Below are 21,234 nucleotides of genomic sequence, written 5' to 3'. Positions count from 1 at the left end.
TCCGAGCAGGATCGGTGCCGCTCGGAGCAGGGAGATGTTAAACACACTACTAAGCTATTACAGCTCTAAGTGATAATGAACATTTATAGCATGCTTCATGACAGTCCCTCTTTCTGGTCTTCTAAAAATCCCATGTAAAAGAAGGGGATATCTGGGTTACTTGTCTGCTTTCAGGGTCTGCTGAATTGTTTGAGTGAAAGTGATGGGAATTCTGTGAGTGACGACTCCAGTGTGTGCAGCAATGTCACTGCTGCCCTCTGCAAACCGAGGGTGCTGCGTGTGGCATTGTGCCGCTGTCTGATGATACTTGGTTTAACCTAAGCTTGTTATTTTATTATTCGTCTGAGCAAAAAAAAAAAAATCCTGTCACTGGATGCCAATCACAGCAATTTAAGAAACTGGAAAAAAAAGCCCTTAGATTTCTATTAGCAATTCCGTGATTTGTCAATAATTTATTATTCCTGTTAAGTGAAAATGTGATTGTTATTGTCAAAGTTAATGACAGTGTGAATCTGAGGCCGTTCTGCTGCAAAGCTGTCTAGGAACCGGACTGTGCTAGAGCAGGAAACGGGGCCGCCCCGGGCAGGGTGGCTCGGCCTGCGAGGCAGCGAGCAACTCGGGGAGCTTGGAGGGCGCAGAGTGCCGGCCTGCGGGGAGCGGGGAGCGCAGCATCACCGGAGCGGCTTCTTGGGGAAAAGAAGGAATAGCTGGACACTCAGAATTGTGTGGTTTTTGTTTTTTTTTTTTTTTCTCTTGCTGAATACCAAGTCTTCAAAGATAGATGAAGTTTCTTTCTTACATGAAAGAAATAATTATGAGGCTCTAATTGCTAATGACTACTCTTTGTCTAATTATTTGTGTATCACTTAAAACATTAATCGCTAATAGCATTAATGGATTATGTGGGAAACCCCCACAAACCATCGTCAGAAATCTTTGCAGTCTGTATATATTGAGCTAGTACAAGTTATTTTCTGTTTCTGCTGCACTAATTTTAAATATGCACCAGATGGCTTAGATGATGAATTATTGCTATTTCTTTAGATAAATAAATGATTAGATTCTGTCAAAGTCCTACTGTGTCAGGTAATGTGTGCAAGGAGCCCAGCTCCAGGTTAAACTGAAAGGGATGGTGACAGCTCAGGCAGACTTACCTGGTTCTTAGAATCTTCTTATGGAGCCTTGGGAAGTCTAATCCTTTCCATGTGTTCCAATAACAGAGTAATTTCTCCCAGTGTTTAATGAAACCCATTGTTTAATCTCTGTAGGATTAGTGAAAGAATTTTTATTTTTGAGCAAGTCACAGAAATGTTGGGTATCACAAGATGTGTTTCTGGATGATCTATTTTTAATAGGATTAAAAAAAAGGGCAAGAAGTCAAATGCAGATGTCGTTTCTGCTGCAGGGGAAATACAGTGCACGGCTGGCAAAGAGGCGGCTGCGGCGTTAACGCTGCCTGAAGACGGCTGCGTTTCTGACTAGCCGGGTTAGTCCCTGCGGCCGGCCATTTAATGTTTTAAAGGGATGTCCTTGTTTGAAAACCCAGAACGTCAACAAAAGTTGTGAGAACCGTTTTGTAGGGCCTCCGCGCTCCCGCCTGGCTCCCACGGGCGTCCCGCTCGGGTGCATGTGCGCGCGGAGCTTGTGCTGTCTCCGAGCGTGTCCCGGGCTCGCGCGCAGCGAGTGGCATTTACTGCTCTGGCTGTCTCGCTCGCTCTGATAGTGAGTGTTGGTTCAGTCGGGCCCGGTGCCAAGAAACAAGACACTTGGACCAGACTCTTGTTTCTGCTCCGATAGAGTAGAAACAAACTACTCCAGCGATGCACCTCTGCCCTCCTCTCCTGCGCTGATGAAAAGAAGAGAGAATTGGATGTGTTCACTTGGTATCCAGGTGGTCCTTGTTGTAGAAGAGATATTTTGGGAGTCAGAATAAACTCCTGATTCTTGGAAATTTTCTTCATGTTTGTGGGTTTTTTTTTTTTTGGCTTTTTCTGCTTTTATTAGTCTAAGTCTTTTTGTTTAAGTTATTGTCCTAGACCATAACCCTCTTTATGATACATCATAGCCAATGTATGTTTTTGCCTGGGGGTTGATCCTCCCAAGGGTGTGATTGGTTTAAGTTGGACTTGAAACTTTCAAATAAAAAGTGGAAATTCAGTAGGCACAAAAATAAATCATTACCTAGCGGTAATGAAAAACAGAGAGTGTGACTTCAAACCATGTTGGATTCAAAGGCTCTTTGTACAATAATTTTTTCCTTGTGTTGGCTTAATTTTAAGCTGCATCCAGGATGGAGTGTTGTGTGATTGGGTTGCTAAGACCATATTTGCCAAGGCTAATAGCAATGCTCTTAGTGGCTTTAATGATAGAGCAGCAGCACTTTCATGCCCATGCCAGTGCTGAGTTCTGCGTTATGCTTTGCAGTGACTGCATCATTTCCTCCCTGCACTTGGTATTATTTGGCTTTACTTAACCCTGATCCCGTAAAGATTTATCTTTATTCATTATGAATAATCCTATTGCTTAATTTTATGCTTTGAAATCAAGCATGTAAATCTGCAAAATTGGGGCTTTGATTTTCTATTTCCTCTTATTGCAGAGAAATAATTTTGCTGTCATACACCTGCCCAGAATAATTTGTGCAGGAAAACAAGTGAAAACATATCCTTGGGATGTTTCCTTGACAAGCTCTTTGTGTTAAGCTGTGCCTATGCAGTGTTGCAGTTAGGGAGGGCCTGTCTGCTTAGACTGGCGTTTCAATACTCCGTGGCAAGAGCGTATTTTCAGGAGTGGCTTTTGCCTCCCGGGTGGTGTGCCGTCCCGGGGAGGTGATGGTTGGACTCATGCCCTCGTAGCCGTAACCGCTCCCTCCGTACGCTCCAGGCAGCCCCTGGCACGAGATGCTGCGTGCGATGGGTGAGCCCAACTCCCCAGCAGCATGCAAGTGCAAAAAGCACTAACGTTTCTGAGCTGATGATACTGGGGATTCTGGTGTCTTTCTCTTCCCAGCCATGTGGGTTACAACCTAGTCTTTTTCTGCCAGAAAAAGGAGAAAGAAAAAGAGGGAGAGAGTGTAAGTTCGTGTCGATTCCTGGGGGGCATCAAGCAGCTGTAACGTACCGGCGAACATAAAGTGCAGTTAATAAAGTCTGAAGATTTGTCTCCTGTTGGATTTGTGTGGATTTCAGATATCAACCCACCTTTTAGTGTGAGTATCTGCAAATTCTAATGCAAATTCTGAAGAAGATGAAAATGTATTATTTATGAAAGTGGAGATCTGACCTGCTCTTTCCACCATCTGTTTACCTTAGTGACATGGATTTAACTTCTTTGGACTGCTGGTCTGAGACAATAACAAGTCTCGTCACAGATCTCTGCATGAACAATAACAGTCTAGCAGTACTGGAGGCTGGGGTAAAGCTTCTTAAAGTGTTAAGAGAAAAGAAGATACATAGGTAACACCACAGGAGCAGGAGTGAGTGCCAAAGGACCGTGCTGATGTGCAAGCTGTGAGGGAGCAGTGTAGGTATTAAACTGGGGCCGGAGCGGAGGTTGCTCCCGTCGCCTGGTTAACGTGCTGCACAAGTACGGGCAAACTGCTTCACGGGAGCTTTCTCTGTGGATGTTTTGGAGTTAGCGCAAGACCTGATTAATGCTTGCTAAAATGCACTAAAACTTTGATGGTAAAATCTTCCTGAAGTGTGTTGGAAATGGAGGAGCTAGTGGAAGTGGTCGAGGGCAGGCTCTTCCTAGCTGCCTAACGCTTTGGTCTGGTGAAAGTCTTGCTTTTAAAATTAAATGCAAAGGGTAAAGCAGCATCGCTTTGAAGAGCTCTCATTCTATGTTTACTGCACCTAATGCAGAAACAAGATACGAATTATGACTTGCCATGGGAAGTTTCAAAAGCTGGGAAGTTAGATGGAAACTGCCTGTTTCTAGCATGACAGTTCTAAATATAGACAGACAGACACTTGTTATTTGAGAGCTTTTCATGCCCATATGGTCTTTTTTTTAATGACTTTGGCAGATCATTAATTCTTGCTGGAATTGCTAGCAGTGTCTTTGAGTTCTTCCATTTGATTATCACAAGACAACAGAATTTTGCAATTGCTTGGTGATTTATAGGAAAACACTCTCGCTCTTTGTAGAGCTAGAGAAATATTGTGGGTCAGTTTAACAATGAGGGAATTCATGGCTCCACCATGGCTTGTCACACGTTACCCTCTGCAGACTCCATGGGTTATTCATACATATCTTTAAAGCAGATGACCTCAGTTGTTTTGCTGAGGAAACCAGAGAGATATTCTCAAGTTGCCTTATGAGTTAGTGTACATGGTACAAGTAGCATGGGAGTATTTTCCGTGTAGATTAAGGCTGTTTTGCCTGAAAAGCAAATATTGGCTGACTCTGAAGGTCCTGGAAATCTGTATTGCAAGAGATACGGGATGGAAGTAGATGGTTTAGACTATATGTATGTTAAAGTAAGTAGTGTATGTTTATTTTCTTTGTTTTGTAGTTGAAGGCTTTTGAACCAAATATATGATAGCTTCGATTTTGTCTCTTTACTAATGAAGGTTTAAAGAAGATACAGTTCTTGCTTATGATCCGGAGATAGATAAACAAGATTGTTTTAGACATACCAGATGATAATTTCATTGTTTCACCTAGAAATTTTTGTTTGATAAGATGCATTTGCATAACATGATATCAGGATGCACTTTTTATGATGATAATAGATAAAATGCAGAGGCAGTGCAAACATTCTGCAAATAGTATGTAACAGTTGTAGAGAAAATAGCTGAGGTTAAATATAGCAACTAGCATGAAGAGTTTTAATTTTGCTGCTGTCTCCAAGACAGATGCATTTTTGATAATTTCTCACGAAAATCCAGATATGAACTTCACTACTACTAAGGCTGGCTAGCCCGCATGCTGTGATGCGCTCGGTGTTGCTGCGCCGGCAGCGCGTACGTGTGATCCCTGCGGAGCGCAGGCTCTGGCTGCTGGCAGCACGGGCGGCCAAGCAAAGTCCTTCTCCGCTGAGGTTGTCTGGGATTTCTCGGTGTAAACCCTGGCCACTAACCCTGCTCTGCTCCTGCACCTTTCCCCGAGCACCTGGGAGGGTCTGGGAGATGCAGCTCTGCCTGCTGGTCTTAACTTGGAGCTCAGCAGCGTGTTCCATTTCCTTACGTATAGACTCATGGTTAATCTCCCACGGAGAAAGTGGTGAATGAGGCTGAATACAGTCAATATAGCTTCATCAGACGTGCTTCACTTAGTTTAGGTTGCTGTTATACTATTCTAGTAAGGTGTCTGATTCAAACTTGACCACAAAGTTATGTCCTGGATCGGCCAAGTAAAACTAGTTTCCCCAGGTGAAAACAAGCAAAGTCAGTAAAAGCCCAGTTTCGATGACAGAATTATCAATACGTGGTGCTTCTGTATCATTCTAACAGAAATAATTATTCTCACTTGTAGTGCAGTGATTTGCAGACATTAATTTCGGATTTGTATAACATCGAACAGATTATTTTACCTTGAAGGTGACTTTTCTCTGAGCTAGGACTAAGTAGAAACATAGTTAGGACTCAATTTCTACTTTGTACTCTCCTAAGTATATTTTTGTAGTCTTACCACATTTATAGCAAACATCTTTGCATTATTTTTAACTTTTAAAATTACCTTTAACAAATAATTCGGCAATTGTCCACCCTCCAGATGCTTCATGGATACAGATAATTTAGCTTTGCATCGCCTCTGCGCAGTGGGTGATCAGTTCTGGCTCCGCAGCTTTTCCTCAATAACTTCTTGTTTCAGCCTCTAAAGCTGTGACACAGTGCGGTTCAGTACATCTGTCTGATCAATGCAGCCCTTCATTTTCTCTTCCTGTCTTAGTGAGCGCTAGATAAGCCAAATAATCTCATGGCAGCAATGCAGATGGCTCTGTGCTAAGGCAGTAACACTCGCACACAAGCAGATACTTCCTGTTTCTGTGAACTGAAGATGAACAACCAGCTGCATTCAAGTCTACTGAGCTGCTTCTTCCCCCAAGTAAAACTTGGGTCGCTCTGCATATTGCGTGGAGCAATATTAGGTCTCGTAACATGTTTTTCAGGTTGGATGGTTTGGAAGGTATCTTAAGGTAGACTTGTAATTAAATTCTTTTTGAAATCAACATCGAGTAATTCTCTGTTTTGATGGCGTGGACTGAGACGCATTATACTGTGCCTCTTTGTGTGGATACGAGCCAGCGCTAAACCTCATGCGTGTCGCAACTCGGAATAGGCTGCTATGGCTCAGCCTGGGGAAGGCATCACGGTTGTGCTCTCCTCTTCACTACTTTTAATGGACTTATTCAGAACTTTAATTATGTCTTTGTGTCTCAAGTGGTGACCAAAATATTTGTGCTTTTGATCTAGCTGTAATTGCCATCTTCTGTGAAGACCTTTCTGAATCATGTTTGTTTCTTTGACAGGTCTAGAAATCATTATTGCTCCACACATTTAAACACTGTTTTTTTAATGCTTAATTTACTTTACAGTATGCTTATTACTTGAGAAATATTCTGAATTAACACCGCAGCGTTAATATAGAGGTGCTGGAGTTTAACTGGATGGTTGTTCCGCAGATTTTTCTGAAGTTTAGTGGTTGTTTGAGGAATATGTGAGACACATGGAAGGCAAGAGCAGAGAGGATGCACTGATAACTCATTTATCTTCTGTACACAGACTCACTGTGGCTGCTGGGAATGGGAGCTGTGTGCATTTAACTCACAGAGAATGCTGTGGTTGTCTTATTTTTTTAACATATAGGTCAGGCTAGTGTCTGTACTAATCTTTGTGTGGCAGTTTATATTATGTAATTGATAATACCACCGTAATTAAGCCCTGTGAAAAACATCATGTGGTCAAATTCATTATATATCAAAGGAATATTGCATGTGACTTCCCTTAGATATCTAGTGCTTTTCTAGTGTATGCAAGTAGAATCACAAGCTACATAACATAAATGGTAAATATCACATAATAAAGAATTTAAACAGTGGGAGTTGAGTGAAAACTACTCCTATGTTTGGAGAATGGTTTCATACGAAGTGTGAAAAGGGATCTGTGGGGAAAAAAAAAAAAGAAAAAAGTAGAACCTGGCAGATGTAACTGCACCTAGCAGATCAGAGGGTTAAAGTTTTGATAGCTAAAATTTTGTATGATTTAATAATGACTAATTATAAGTCACATCTAATGCTTTCTATATGACATTTTTAAAGAGAAGGTCAAGTATAGTCAGTAGAAAATATGGAGAATGATGATTTTAAAGAGAAAGCATTTGCAATTTTAAAACACTTCCCAAATTTTAACTCCTTGCAAAACCTGTTTTTTTATCAAATTCAGACCAAAACCAACCTGGAAGTAAGTCTTCTTTGGTTAAATTTGATAGTTTAACTTAAAACACTAGGTTTTCTGACTCTGATGTCACACCCGGTGTGTCGTTTTCCAGGGCAATCATTTTCTCTGGGTTTCAATCAGAAGGCTGGTAATAATTTCAGTTTTTAAAGAATTATTTTTTCATAACCTAAGTTGCATGTGGTAGCATGGATATCGATCTTGTGATTGGGTTTTGCATCTTTTCTTTAAAATAAGGTCAAGTTTGTTGTAAGTGTAGGGTGGTGGACAAAATTGGCTTTGTCTCAATGGCTAAAGATAGCTGTGAGTTGCAGTGTAGTAATTCTCTATAGGATGCCAATAGTTCACCCACATTTTGATTGTACTTTGTGCCAAAGACATGTTTGGCGCGCAACCTAGGAGCTGTTATTGTTGTTACAAGTGGCCAGGCCTTGAACACAAAGAATGCTTTGTAAAAGTGTTTAGGAAGGAGAATGCTTTGGGCTCTCCAGAATTCAAATGTAACAGATATTTATACAGTAGATATTGAAATTCAGTAGATTTTTTTTTAGTGTGCTGTGATTCAAGTAGTTTCCTTGTGAGTAGTTCAGAGTGCAGCATCTTATATGCTTGACCTTGAGTGCTGCAGACACTTTGACCTAGATTTGCACACACACACATAAAAAAAAAAGGGGGGGAGAGAGAAAGAAAGGCAGCGTCGCGGTAGATGCTGCCTGATGTCTTGTGCCGTAGGTCGGTGCTGAAGGCGGCACTGTCACCGAACACTGTTCCTGGCACCCTTTTTCCTGTACCGCAGTGTATAAGCATTTAAGGAGCTCTGCACTGCAGCTAAAGAGGGAAATGGAATGGCTGAAAAATAAAGTTTCCCACACTTCAGTTCCTTTTGCATTACGTCTCATGCTTCCTCTGTAAAACATCCTTTCTGCAAAATCAATGACCAGTTATGGGTCTAAAACCTCAGTCCAACGGCGAGGAAGCCACTTCCATACTCCTGTCAGCACAGAGCTGCTGCCTTTGTACAGTGGCAGGTGTCAGAGTCTGTTAGGCTCAACTATTGCAAACGAGGCAGTGAAATCTAAGTGTAACTCAAATCTCTGGATTCCAAACAAGCGCGTTCTGGAGTGAGCGGGTGTGCGGTGCGCGGGGGGCTGCGCTGCGTGCTTACGTGTTGGCACCGAGGTGCTTTGCTGTCTGAATCATTGGCCCTTCTTCCCCTTGTTCTTAAAAAGTTTCCCCGACGTCTGCTGACCACAGGCCCGACCGAGCCGAGAGGGATGTAGAGCCAGGACCGGCACCGTCCCTCTCGGCTCAGTCGGCTGCAGGCACCTGGAGCGGGTTTGTGAGAACCTGCCATGCTGCTTGCGCCTGGAGGATGGTTCAGCCAAACTGCCAGCCCCACCACTTGATACACTGGGTCTTTAAAACCCTTTAGAGTGACCGTGAGATTAAAAATGAACATCCAACTTCCCCTTTCAGAGACCTCTTGTATTTATGCGTTTTGTGGGTTTGCTGCTTAATACTTTCCTGTTAGTTTTCACTTTTAATTGTGTGCGCATGGGAACTGCCATGTGCTTTTTGGTGCTTCATTTTTCCTTGCTGAGAGAGTTTGAAAAGAGAAATCCCGGGTCTTGTCTCTGCAAGCACTGCTTAATTATGGAATTACGGTGAAGTTTCAGGTAGTATTTATAGTAGTTTCTTCAGCTTTTAGTAGCATTGCTGCTCCGCTTTAGTTCTATCTATATGTTTGCCACTTACCAGCACTGAGAGATCCCCGAGGCCTGTCCAAGGGATTGAAGTGTTTGGGAGGTTTTGTGGGTGTTGCGGCTCCCGCTCGGAGTGTCCCGATTGACTCGTTGTGCCCATTAACAGCCCCCCTGAGGACTTTCCTGCAGGCCCAAAGGACTCTCCTCTGTGTCCACGTTCCTCCCAGGTATCATGTTTTCCCACTGCTTGTTCTTTGTTTTTACGTTGTTGTTTTTCCTTATGTAACTGTTAAAGATTATACTAATATACGAAGCTCAGTGAATTTTATAGTCATTTCTAAGGATATTTCAAGACATCAGTGAAATTATTTCTGTAGCTGAGGGAATCTTCGAGTCATTCCAGCTCAAAGATTCTTGCATATTTTTATAAATCAACTCTGTTGAAGTTGGATTTAAAATGCTTTGCATTACTACTAGTTGAAGAAGCTGCTGGTCAGAATTGGAGTTTTCAGACCACCGAATTTACCAGAATAGCTGTCCTTGATTATATGAACGGGTAGGGCCCAGTGGATACTAAAAGTTACAAGCACGCTGTGCAGTAAGGTACAAATGAAACGTGACCATCTGATTCTCTCAACTTCCTGGTTTTGAAGGACGTAGCAATGGAGTCCAGTAATGTCTAGGAACTTCTTTTCTTAGTTATTATCAGAGCTAAGCACTATGTGAGGGCAGAAAGAGAGGAGCAATGATGGTTATCTAGCTTTAAGGCAATTAAGACGTATTACAGCGTGGAAAGACTGTTCTCCTGCGCAGCTAGGATGTGAACTGCAGAAGGGCAGACAGAAGTATTCGATTTAATTCCCTCTTTTGCCCCCCTTGCCCCTCTTTTTTGTTTTGTTTTTTGTTTGCTTGTTTTTAACCCTTCAAAAATGCAAAGTGCAGTTTAGGTACTAAAGAAAGATGGTTACATACTGGACACCATATCTGCAGAGTTCAGCAATTCCAGGGAAGTGCAGTTCTTAAGAATGGTTGAAAAATTGGGGGAACCAGGAAGTGAAATTTCTGTTCCTATGAGTAGAAGATTTATGTTAGCAAATAGGGCTCTTAATCTTTCTATTAGAGCAACAAATTATGTGAGATTATTGTTCAGATAATTAGCGTTTATCACGTCATGGATGTTCTCCCCACTATATATCATGATATGAATGTCTCTAAATTGATACTGTAAATGTCAGGCCTTAAACTGCGCACGAGAGGTACAAATGGCTGTTGCTGAGCAACAAGAAGGAAATACATTTCAGATCTAGTGGTGTGTTGTGCCAAGGCCGGGATAAGGAAAGCTACTGCATTTGAGAAAGCCAATAATTTTTGTTTTGATTCTTTTGCAAAATTTATTGTACCATTTCCCTCGTCCTAATGAGAATTTAGACGAGTTGTTACAGAGTGTGCAGCCTGCTTGTTACGGAAACGCCGCCTTTGGCTGCTTACCGATTCTTCCTAGTTACTTGGCACTTCTACAGAAGGGTGGTAAAGTCTTGCCTGTCTTTTGAAATTGCAGCCCTCAGGAACACTTTGTGAAAAGAAATACGGGACTTCCTTGAGACCTCCAGATCTTAGGACTGGCTGCAGGTTTGTTGGCTTCAGCAGTGAAGAAATGAACCTCCTCCTTGTGTTAGTTGTTACCACAATCACTGTGTATGGTATATAGGGTGGTCAGGTTCAGCCTTACTGCCTGGGCATCTGCTTGTTCTATGGATATAAAATGTGAAGCTTTTCTGTCTTAATCGTAGTGTCATCATCCATGGGGGTGGCAGTGTGAAGCAAGCTTGATATGAAGCGGAGAGCAGACCCTTCCAATAGCATCAGCTTCTGTTTTAAGAACAATTCCAAGAAATGATACAGCTCAGGAAATCTCTTTCTAATATGTTAGCATTTTTCATAGATGATGCAAGTTCAACAGTTTTGCTCTGTTTGAGTTTTGAGAAGTTTGTAGTTTCCCTGGTAATTGCAGCTCACTGACATCAAGAGTTTTCTTTTTCCAAACTTAAGAATGCAGGTTGGTTTCTCCAGGAGACCGTACTCAGTTAGCAGCAGTGATGTTCTCTCTTTCCAGTTTCCCTGATGGATTTTAGTTGAATTTGGGTTCTGAATTTCATTAGTTAATGCTGTTCTAGCTATCAGCTTTAGCTGATGCTGTCAAAACTGGCAGTATATCTTTGATTCAGGTAGTAACAAACTTTCCTTTATTGCACTCAAAATAAGGTCATTCTTGAAAGAGGGGAAAGGGCCTATCATAAATACTTTACATGAATAATGCCTGAAAGACTTGATTTTGGAGGCTGTCTCTAAATTAGTCATCTCTGCTAAGCTAAAAGTAGTGCGAGTTTACATGTGTGGGTAGAGCTTGCTGAGAAACTGGGGACAGCTTTTAGGCATCGAATTCCTTTTTTATTTCTGATTTTTTTTTGTTTGTTTGTTTTGTTTTAATAGCACTCCCCTGAACTCTTTCAGTGCATATGAGAAGAGCGAGCCAACTGGTTCTGTCTCTTTCTGCAGTAATTCTGGTTATGCAATAGAAGTAGAAAGCTCTTGCAGTGCTGATGTGAGCACTGCACCACTTGGATTTCTCGTTCCTGTCTGTCAGCACTGTCAATTAGGGCTTCAAGAGGTTAAGATCTTGCAGAGAAGCTTTGTGAGTCATGTGGTCTCATTTAATAGATAATTACTATAGTCTGCTGATTTTTTTTTTCCATGTGATCTAAGATGAAATCATGAGGTATGAGAAGAATACTGCAATTTCTTATTATATTTTCTTGTGTGGAATTCTGGTAGTACCGCTAGCCTTCTGACACACTAGGGAAAATGAAAACTTTTTCCTGTCCTTATTCTTCTGCCTTGAACAATTTTGCAGTCATCATAGAGGTATCATTAGTTACATCAGTTTAGCAACCCAAGTTACCATTCCTTGAGGAAAGTACAGCGATTCCATACTTCCGTGTGAGTTTGGAGGTGACGTTTTGTTTACGTTGATTTTTTAAGGCTCTCTGAGAGAGTCTAGGCAAGAAATCAGGCTTCAAAATGAAGCTGTTCTTAAGCATTTCATTATTTCTGTTCTCCTCCTGGTACAAGCCTGTCTCATCTGTGCGCCCTGTACATTCATTCTGAACACCACTGCTCACCTTATGGAAGATTTCTTGGAGCAACTGATCTGTCTTTACCTAGTTGGGAGTAAATTACCGAAATGTAAAGCGAAAGGGGCACTTTTGCTTGTGTTGGCAAGCTTGTGATGGCATGGACGGTATCAGAGTTTAAGTGAATCATATTCTGATTCACTGCCTTTCCTTGAGTAAATCTCACTATTATCTCACCTGTCAAGAATTCTTTATTTTTGCTACTTCTTTTTACTCTCCCCCCGCCCCTCCATGGTAGTTAAAAGTTTGCATTAATCTACTACTGAGAAGAGTAAATTCCCTGGCCGTGGTCAGGTGCAATTTCAGTAGTTCTTGCTGTAATTCTTGTTAAATTTCAGTGGTGTTTTAGGCTAAAATCTTCTCTTTGTACAAGACTGATACATAATTCAGTGTCTCTAAAAGCTTAACGTATTTTAGTCTTATTTTAATGTTGTCGTAATCTTCATTTTGTATGTTAGTAAATAAGGAGGAGTTGAATAATAAACATACTAATAAAAGGTATTTCCCAAGAAAAAAACTAAGTGTTCCCCTTCTTCAGGACGTTGTCCTTTTTCTGACAGTGAAAATGCAGTTTTCTGTAAGGTCACTAGCTTCACCTGTCCACTCTAGAACCTGTAGAGCTGTAGGATTTTAATATCAACTGCTTATGTAAAAGATGCCATGAAAATCTGATTTAATTCTGCTAAATTAGCAAGGTGCAAATGCTCTGCAATGACTCAGTCCTGGTGATTAGCAGCATCCTTCTCTTTCCTCCCACCTGTCCTTTTTACCAGTTAGTTTTCTGGCAGGGTTTGGAGCCCGGGTAGCGACGGTGCTGGAGGTGCAGAGCTGCAGCCCGGCGCTCCGCGGACGCCTTCGGTATCTGCAAGGTTGTTGTGTGAAACACTCAGCTCTAGTTACCCAGTTTCTATGGCGAGCTGCTCTCCTCCCTTCTGCAGTGGAAAGGCAGTGGAAAATGAACAGTTTCAGCTGAATAAATTAAAGGTGCCTATTTCATGCTGGCTTGGATCATGCACTTAGGAGCAGCTGTGCAACGTTTCCACGTACAGTGAACAGAGCTTGTGTCTTACAGTGCTGCTGCCCTTTTTTTTTTGGCAAAACTTTGTGTTGTGGAGACTGGCTTGCTAACTTGCTTGCAAAAGCAATATTTAAAAGCATTTATCATCTTTTGTATTTACCTTTACAGTGCTTTCTGTTAATTCTTAGGCTGAGAGAGAAGTAGTATCTTGTCAGAAATATTAATGATGTGAAGCTACAGATTTAACTGAGAAGTTAATAAAACAAAACAAAAAGTCCTGGGAGAGATGTGATGCAATCTGTTTTCAGAGGTGTCTGATAGTTTAACACAAAGATGCTAATCTAAGCATCTGGCACAGTTCCTGCCAGAATTTTGATTTTTAGTTTAAAGAAGTTCTGCAAATTCTCCTTGAACAAAGCAAGATTCTGTCATGTCTATCCAGCCTGATTTTGGAAAGTGAAGTAGAGACAAGAGACTCCTAACTCCCTAAACATCCGAATCGGGCATTGTAAATGTGCTGCATATACAGTGGTTCAAGACTATTCCAAGGTTCTTGGTAGCTAATGAGCTGTTAATCCTTTTGAACTTTTTTTTTTTTAGATAGATTATTGTCATCTCGTGCATTTTATTCCCCATGTTTGTGTTTCAGTCTGGTCTCCAGTGTTGACAGTGATTTATCGGTTGAAAATCTCCCTTCAAAGATTTTACTGGAGAAACATCAGTACCTAAATTATTTAAGTAACTAAACCGTGTCTTTGGCACCTAATTTTCCAGCTGCTCTGCTGAATTTTTACTGATATCCCTTACATTTATATACATTGCTGCATGAATTGCAACGACCCATGTTGAAGTATTGTTTTCTGAATTGTTCTTTTTTCAAATAATTCATCATTATTTTTACCTTTCAGGGAGTAGTAACGAGGGCATGTACCCCAAAAGTACTATTGCATTTCTGTATTAATAACAATATGCATGAATCTACTAAAGCTTAACGAAAAGCATATTTACTACAGAAATGAAAGTTTATCATATAAAATACATGGTGAGGGTTGGCATAATCATCTGGTAAGAAAGACTAGGCACAGAAACGTGAGGTATTTGTGGTGGAAGCACTTCAGTTGAGGGAAACAAAATGTTTTATGAAGTTTACAGTAATTCCAGGTACATTTTAGGTCATTTTGCTTCTGATCATTTTAGCTTTTCATTTATTTTGTACTTCCTTTTAGTTCCTGAAAGTTTCTTGCAATCCTTGTTTTGGCTATGCTTAATTTAGCCTTGTCGATGGGACGCCCCTATGGTAGACTTAGATGATACCTGAAATGTGTAATAGGCTGCAGCGGTGCTCGCGCTGAATGCTGCCACTCCAGGGGTAGGACCAACCGTCCCCCTGGAAGACAAGGGAGCAAACTGGAGCGGGGAGAAACGAAAACCTCCGCCAGGAGCTGTGCTCTTGAACTCGGCTGCTGCCACTGGCACTCAGCCTGGATTTACAATATTTCAAATTTCAAATGAGATATTAAAGCAGGATAATTAAAAATGTTGTAGGCTTTATTTATTTATTTATTTATTGCAAGAGTTAGAAATGTTAATCTGGTGCCCTGGGTACTCTCCAGCTTGTGTAATTGCAGCCCTGCTCTGACTCTCGCTGGCAAATGCAAACCAGGCGGAGCGTTTCCTCCGGTGCTGCGTGCTCCTAAACACTTGCCAGCTTCCTTCCCAAAGAAGTTGTATTTGGTAGACCTGTGCTGTTGTTTCCTACCGTGCAAGAAGGCAATCCAAAGGTTTGTCTTCAAAAAAATAAAATAATAATAAAAAAACCCCAATCCCCTTCAAAAAAAAATAATAGAAACAAGTTAGTCATTGAAGTGGTTAGAAAAACAGGTTACTAAGAAGAAAAGAGGAAAAAAGCTTCAGCATTTGTTGAGACAGAACATGTTATACGAAAATAAGTTGTGTAAGATAGGTGATTAAACTGAATGACCAAATACCTAGTTTTCTCTGCCTTCAAATGCCATGCTTTGACAAATCCTTTCTGGTTATTTTGAAACAGTTTGTGGATACCAATTTCAGTGATTCATTGCCATACGGCTTAGAGAAACTTCTATTTACTCACCATTAAGTGAAGCAAATACACACTGTGCAGGTTTAGAATCACCATTTTTAGGAGCGAATGATTTTTTTATGGCCTGGTAGTTATTTTCTTTGGTGTCCTTTTAAGAAATATAATCCACATAAAATCTATCACTATTCATGTTTGTCATCGTAGTTCTTTTATCAGTCTTTTATCAGTCAGACACATTGGTTAGGGAATTGTTGGCTTAACTGAGCCAAAAAAAAAAAAAAGTGGCAAAAATAAGAATAAAACATGAGATTTTCCTAACTCCATATTTTGTGCACAGTTCAACAAGTGTTTAATGAACTCTGGTTAGCCAGAATGTGTTTTCAGCTTTATTTTAACTTAAGTTGCCTCTACAGTCACTTCTGGATGCCTTACAAAGCATGTAGCATTTTTCTTGATTTTGCTGAAGGCCAGAAATCTACACAAGTCTTAGCTGAGCACTTATCTGGATGTTGGCTGAAAGAATAACCTTAATTCTATGCAAAAATGCCAACCCTGTGGTGTTGTACATTGTATCTTTTATGTACTGTTCTTTATATACCCCACAACCCAGGCACACACAGTTTTTAGGTGGTTTGCAGAGTGTGGGGATGGCAGGAACCACCGTTACTTGGTTGCTGGAGTGCGAGTCAAGGCGCAAGGACCTCGCGGGCAGCGCAGGAGGCCTCCTCTCCAACTTGGGCTCCAGGCCCCTAGCTAGAGACAAGGAAAATACCAGCCTCTCCTGTCCAAAGGCCGGTTCTCTGCCCTTTTTTAACTGGGGCTCGTGTTCGAGGAGGTTTTGCAACATGACGGCATCTGTGAAGCCAGGGGCTGCTTTGCTCCCAGAGACCCTGGGCGTGGGGCAAGCTCCGGGCTCTGCAGAGCATCAGCTCAGAAGCTCTGCTGCGTTGGAAGTGCCTTCACCTTCGCCTAGCGCTGCTGTAAAGATGTTCTCACATACGTGCAGCGGCGCAAGTAACCAGCACAGTTTGCGTTCACTTTGAATTGATTCTTTTAACATGAGATAACCGTGATAGCTGGCTTCGCTCACTTTAAAACATGGCTATTCTTTTTGGTTTTCAAACATGTAGTGTATGTGTTCTGTGTTACCAAAATTGCTTTTCTAAGTGCAATGGTGGATCTGCCGTAATGCAGCTGAATTGTACGAATATCTGAAATAGTCTGGTTCCCTTAGCTCATACTTCATGTCTTAAAACATGTGACTGCTTCTGTTTTAAAATGATAAATAACCTTTTCATTCTGTTAACAAGCATTTCAATATTCAGAACCATTTCAAGTATTCTAAACACCTTATTTATTAATCATGGACAGTTCCCGTATGCTTTATTTTATTTTATTTTATTTTTCCCCCTTTGGTATCCCAGGGCTTTATCTCAACACTGTTACTGAGGCTAGCTCAGGCCATTCGCAGCAGCAGGAGGGTGTCCCCATGAGCCTGCAGCCTTCCTCGTGACATTTCCATGATTCAATATCGGAGAAAACAGGCAGGCAGTCTCTTGAGTTTGGCACCCATGTAAAATTTCCTAAAGACAGTCATCACGCCCGGGCCTTTGGTTTGGATGAAAATGATCCTTAACTGGATTTATGAATTTTTCTATTATTTGGAGGCCTTTTAAACAAGGTTTTGTTTTGTTTTGTTCCTTCTGAAGATAATCCTTTCTAAACTTTCCCTGTATTTTGCATATACCAAGAAAAGAGCTCTCAGTACTTAAGATCAGGTAGCTTTGTCTGAATTAACACAGATATGCCTAAGCAATCTCTTAACATTGCAGCAGCATTTTATTTTACATTATTGCAAATACACCTAAAACCTGTTCAGTTGAAATAAGTCTCAGAAGAGTCACTTTATTTCTTTTAGATGAATTTTCTATCTTTCTGAAAACATCTTTCTTTGCAGATTTTCAGCATTCAGTGTATCTCATGGAACTTTATTTTGCATGCAAAATACTTTTTTCTTTCTGAATAGGAAATAATGTAGACTTTTATCAATCAATAGAGCAACTTAGTCCCCTCAGACATTCTAATAAATTCTCTCTCTTCTTTAAAGGCTGAGCTGTTACACAAATGCATCTTTAAAAGAAAGGTTTTGGTGTCATATATATTGAAGATTTAACTATGTTTCTAACTAAGAAGTAATTTAAACTTTTGCTCTTGTCTTCATTCTGCAGTATGCCAGGGTTTGGATCCCTGATCCAGAGGAGGTCTGGAAGTCAGCAGAACTTCTCAAGGATTATAAACCTGGAGATAAAGTTCTCCAGCTTCGACTTGAAGAGGGCAAGGTAGGTCTCCACGGTATTTGCAAACTGGTTGTTCTTGCTCTCAGCTGGAGCCTGGTGTATCTAACACAGAAAGCTGCGTTGTCAAAATATATTTATGTAAGTGCAATTATTCTTGCTGACAAATTTTGAGCAGTATTTTTGTGTGTGTAACAAATTTTTCTGTTTGTTTGAAAAAATCAATTTTATCTGATTTTTCAAACTACTATTCTTTGTTGCTTTTATCCAGCTGCTCCTCGTGTTTATTTGGACCATCTTTTTCTGTTTATGCTGTTAAAGCTGTAACCCTGGTTAGATATTCCAGTGTGCTGCTAGGGCAGTAGTGTTGCAGAAAAAGAACTATGACTTCTGAGTGAAGCATAACAGTCAGAAGATTAATAAAGATAAACTGGGACAAGGATTAACAGTACTGCATACTGTATAAAGAAATAATGATATCTCTACAGAAAAGCTCACATACTTATAGTGAAAGCCTATTAATTTTTACATATGCCATTGAAATTTTTAGATTTCAATGTGTAATGATGGTGATCGCTTAGATCTTCACAGAAAAAAAAGATATACTGCAATGGGTCATTTTATTGTTAATTCTTACCACTGAGCAGCTTGGATCCCGTTTTTATGCAGTGATATATAGTATAGGTGTATATATATATAGTAATGAAGTAGAAATTAACAGATTAGATATAGAAATACTTTCTAAATAAAATATTTTCCTTGAATAATTTCAGTCTTTGAGTCTGTCATGTCACTTACAGTACAAGTTGAGTATAGCCTTTACAGTGTGACAAGTTTATTTCCCGCCACCACACATGTGGTGGTCTTATACACTTGGATGTTGCATGTGGTAGATGTAATAGCAGTGTTTGGCACTTAAATCATATTGTGTTGGACCAAGAAAAGCTAAACTGAAGTAGCGTTAGGTCTATGGACAGATGCAAGCAAATCATCTACAGTAGAGATAAATTTACGGCTGCATAAATTTTCATCTGTGCATTATTTTTGTTTTATGTGTTTGTGTTTGTGCTCTGCCAGTATTCTCAAATCTTCTGCATATGAAGCTAACTGATGAAACTTTGTTCTGCTCGAGAAGAAAATAATGTGAAAAAATAGATTCATGATATCTTTCAGTTTATTTAAGAATAAATTTTGGTAGCAAAATATTTGTTTAATAGTTTTAAAAAATATGATAGTATGGTTGCATGTTGTAAAAATAGAAAATCCTTTTGGGGAAAATTTTAACAATATTTTTGGAGGAAGCAATGCTAAGTCAAATCAGTTGTTAATTTAGATTGTGTATTGTGTCTTTATAATTTGACAATATTTTGCTGAGGAAGAAAGGTTGGGCGGGCTGAATGAGAAAACATTAAAAACCACATTTTTTTTCAACATACGTATCCATTTGTTTTTCAGGACTTAGAATATTGCCTAGATCCAAAGACCAAGGAACTCCCTCCCTTGCGAAACCCTGACATACTTGTTGGTGAAAATGACCTCACAGCACTGAGTTATCTCCATGAACCTGCTGTTTTACACAACCTCAAAGTTCGATTTATAGACTCTAAACTAATTTATACCTATTGTGGTAAGTGCCCTCTTTTTATACCATAGAGTATCTTTATGGAGAGTAACATAGATGGTGGGGATGGAAGTTGATCACTAATATGTGTGCTTTTAACTTACAGTATTTTAATGACAGGCCCTGTTGGGACATTCTTGTGAAGGGCCCTGTGCTATATGTCCTCTGGCTTCCCAAGCAACAGTCTCTACTGACCTTAGCGCCACTGTGCCGGGCCCGTAAGACAGCCTGCCTGGTTTGTGCTTGGTTGGCTTGCAAATGTGGATGTTTAGCATCGTTTGAGAGGCTTTCGAAAGGAATGTGTTGCCTGCTAGTTTTGTTTTGCTGTGTTTTGGAAAGCATGTTGTTTTCCTGGTTTTCCTAGTGCTTCTGTTGTTGGCGGTTTAGCTGATCTTATACAGCCAAATGGCTGGAAGGCCTTTAACTATTTCTGGAGTTCAGTGATTTGCCAGAAAGCTGGGAATGTAGAGCTGGACGAACCTCTTTGCTTCCAAACAGGACTCAATGGAGAATTCTCAGAAATGCATGCTGGATTTAGTAGAAACGTGTGGATTAAGTAGCCTGGGGGTTCCAGGTGGTCAAAGGGGAAGTTTGATACTAATCAGTGCATGGAGGAATATATTATGGTGAGGATATATTAACTTGGGATGTAGGTAAATATACCGTATCTTACAGAATAAATTAAATAATTGCAATATGTTATCTTTTAGAAATGTGATGCCTTGGCTGTGGCCATTCACTTTTCAAGTCACTTGCTTAGTCTTCATCTGAAGTTATTTGTTGCTTCCTCTCCACCGAAGGTTTTTACCTTAGAAACCTTTTAATTCCTTCTCTTGTGGAGCCGTCAGGCCACCTTGGGTTAAGAACAGATAACACTGTCATTTTGTTTAGCTTGCTTTATTGGTGGTATTAGGAATTGGAACATGGTTCTTGTTCAGTGCTCCGAGTCCTGTAAACTCCCCAAGGCCATGTGGCTGTCTGTGCTTCTGGAGTGTGTTGAAGAGGAGTGAGCGAGCGTTTCTCCTGTGTATTTCCAAATGTTGACAAATCCCCCAAGGACCATCGGGATCCAAGAGTGCTTCTCAGGCTTTTTCTTAATGCCAGACAATTTTCCTCACATCCCATTGAGCACCCCAGCAGCCCTGGGATAGCTTCTCTCCTTGGCTGCGTGGTGCCGTGCCCTGCTCTCCTTTGGAGCTCTGAGGAGCTGGTGCCCGGGTGTGGAGGTGTCTGAGATCCATAGCTTCCACCTGCTGCCTCCAGGACACAGTACAAGCTGGGAGCAGAGCGAGCGTAGGAGCAAACAAGCGGCAGAGGCCCCTGCGCTGCTCTGAAGAGACCTAGCTTTGTCCCCAGGCCTTTCCCTGTGGAATTAGTCACGCTCTAGCTGTGTTGCAGTTTCTGTGGGTGTGTTTGGTTGTACAGAAGAGGCCGCCATGCCATGGACATGTCCAGGCACTGCCCTCTGCCAAGTATTGCCAGCATATATTTGTCCTTGTTTGTATCCCCTCAGGCAATCCAGACTGATTTTGCTGTCCCACCTAGTTTTCTTATAGCACCCAAACCTGATCCTTTGCATCTACTGCTCCATCTTTGTGCTTCAGTTACAGGTATTAGCATGATTTTGTCCTGGTTCGGTCTGGTCTGGTTGGCTGGTTTGGTGGTTCCCTGGCTGGCTGCACTGCCGCCCGCAGTAGATGGGGAATTGAGCAGGCAGGGAAAAACGTCCGTTCAGCCGTCCCAGTCTAACCCGCTGCTGACTGTCTCCACAGTGCCACGTGGCTTCCTTGTCAGTGCATGGACCCTGCAATATTCCTTGAAGAAAACTTACCTTTTCATATACTGTAATTTCAAAGCGTAGATGCTCAAAACTGACACCCAAATCGTTCCACAAGTCTGCTAGTACTGAGGTCCTTTATTCCCCCTTCCCAATTCCCTCCATTTT

General features: G+C 41.0%; 1 protein-coding gene across 1 annotated transcript in view; it reads left to right on the top strand.

Annotated features, from left to right (window-relative positions):
* MYO5A (myosin VA) overlaps positions 1-21,234 on the top strand; it is a 94,895-nt gene that overhangs the window by 3,938 nt on the left and 69,723 nt on the right. Inside the window, exons 2-3 of the mRNA XM_088520906.1 lie at positions 17,603-17,713; positions 19,124-19,295. Coding sequence (XP_088377032.1) covers positions 17,603-17,713; positions 19,124-19,295 — 283 coding nt within the window. The remainder of the gene's footprint in view (positions 1-17,602; positions 17,714-19,123; positions 19,296-21,234) is intronic.

Source organism: Tinamus guttatus, unplaced genomic scaffold (assembly GCF_059628265.1).
Source record: "Tinamus guttatus ecotype Peru unplaced genomic scaffold, ASM5962826v1 Tinamus_guttatus_pri_ptg000004l, whole genome shotgun sequence".
Classification (NCBI taxonomy): Eukaryota; Metazoa; Chordata; class Aves; order Tinamiformes; family Tinamidae; genus Tinamus; species Tinamus guttatus.
This window is presented reverse-complemented; position numbering and strand designations above follow the sequence as displayed.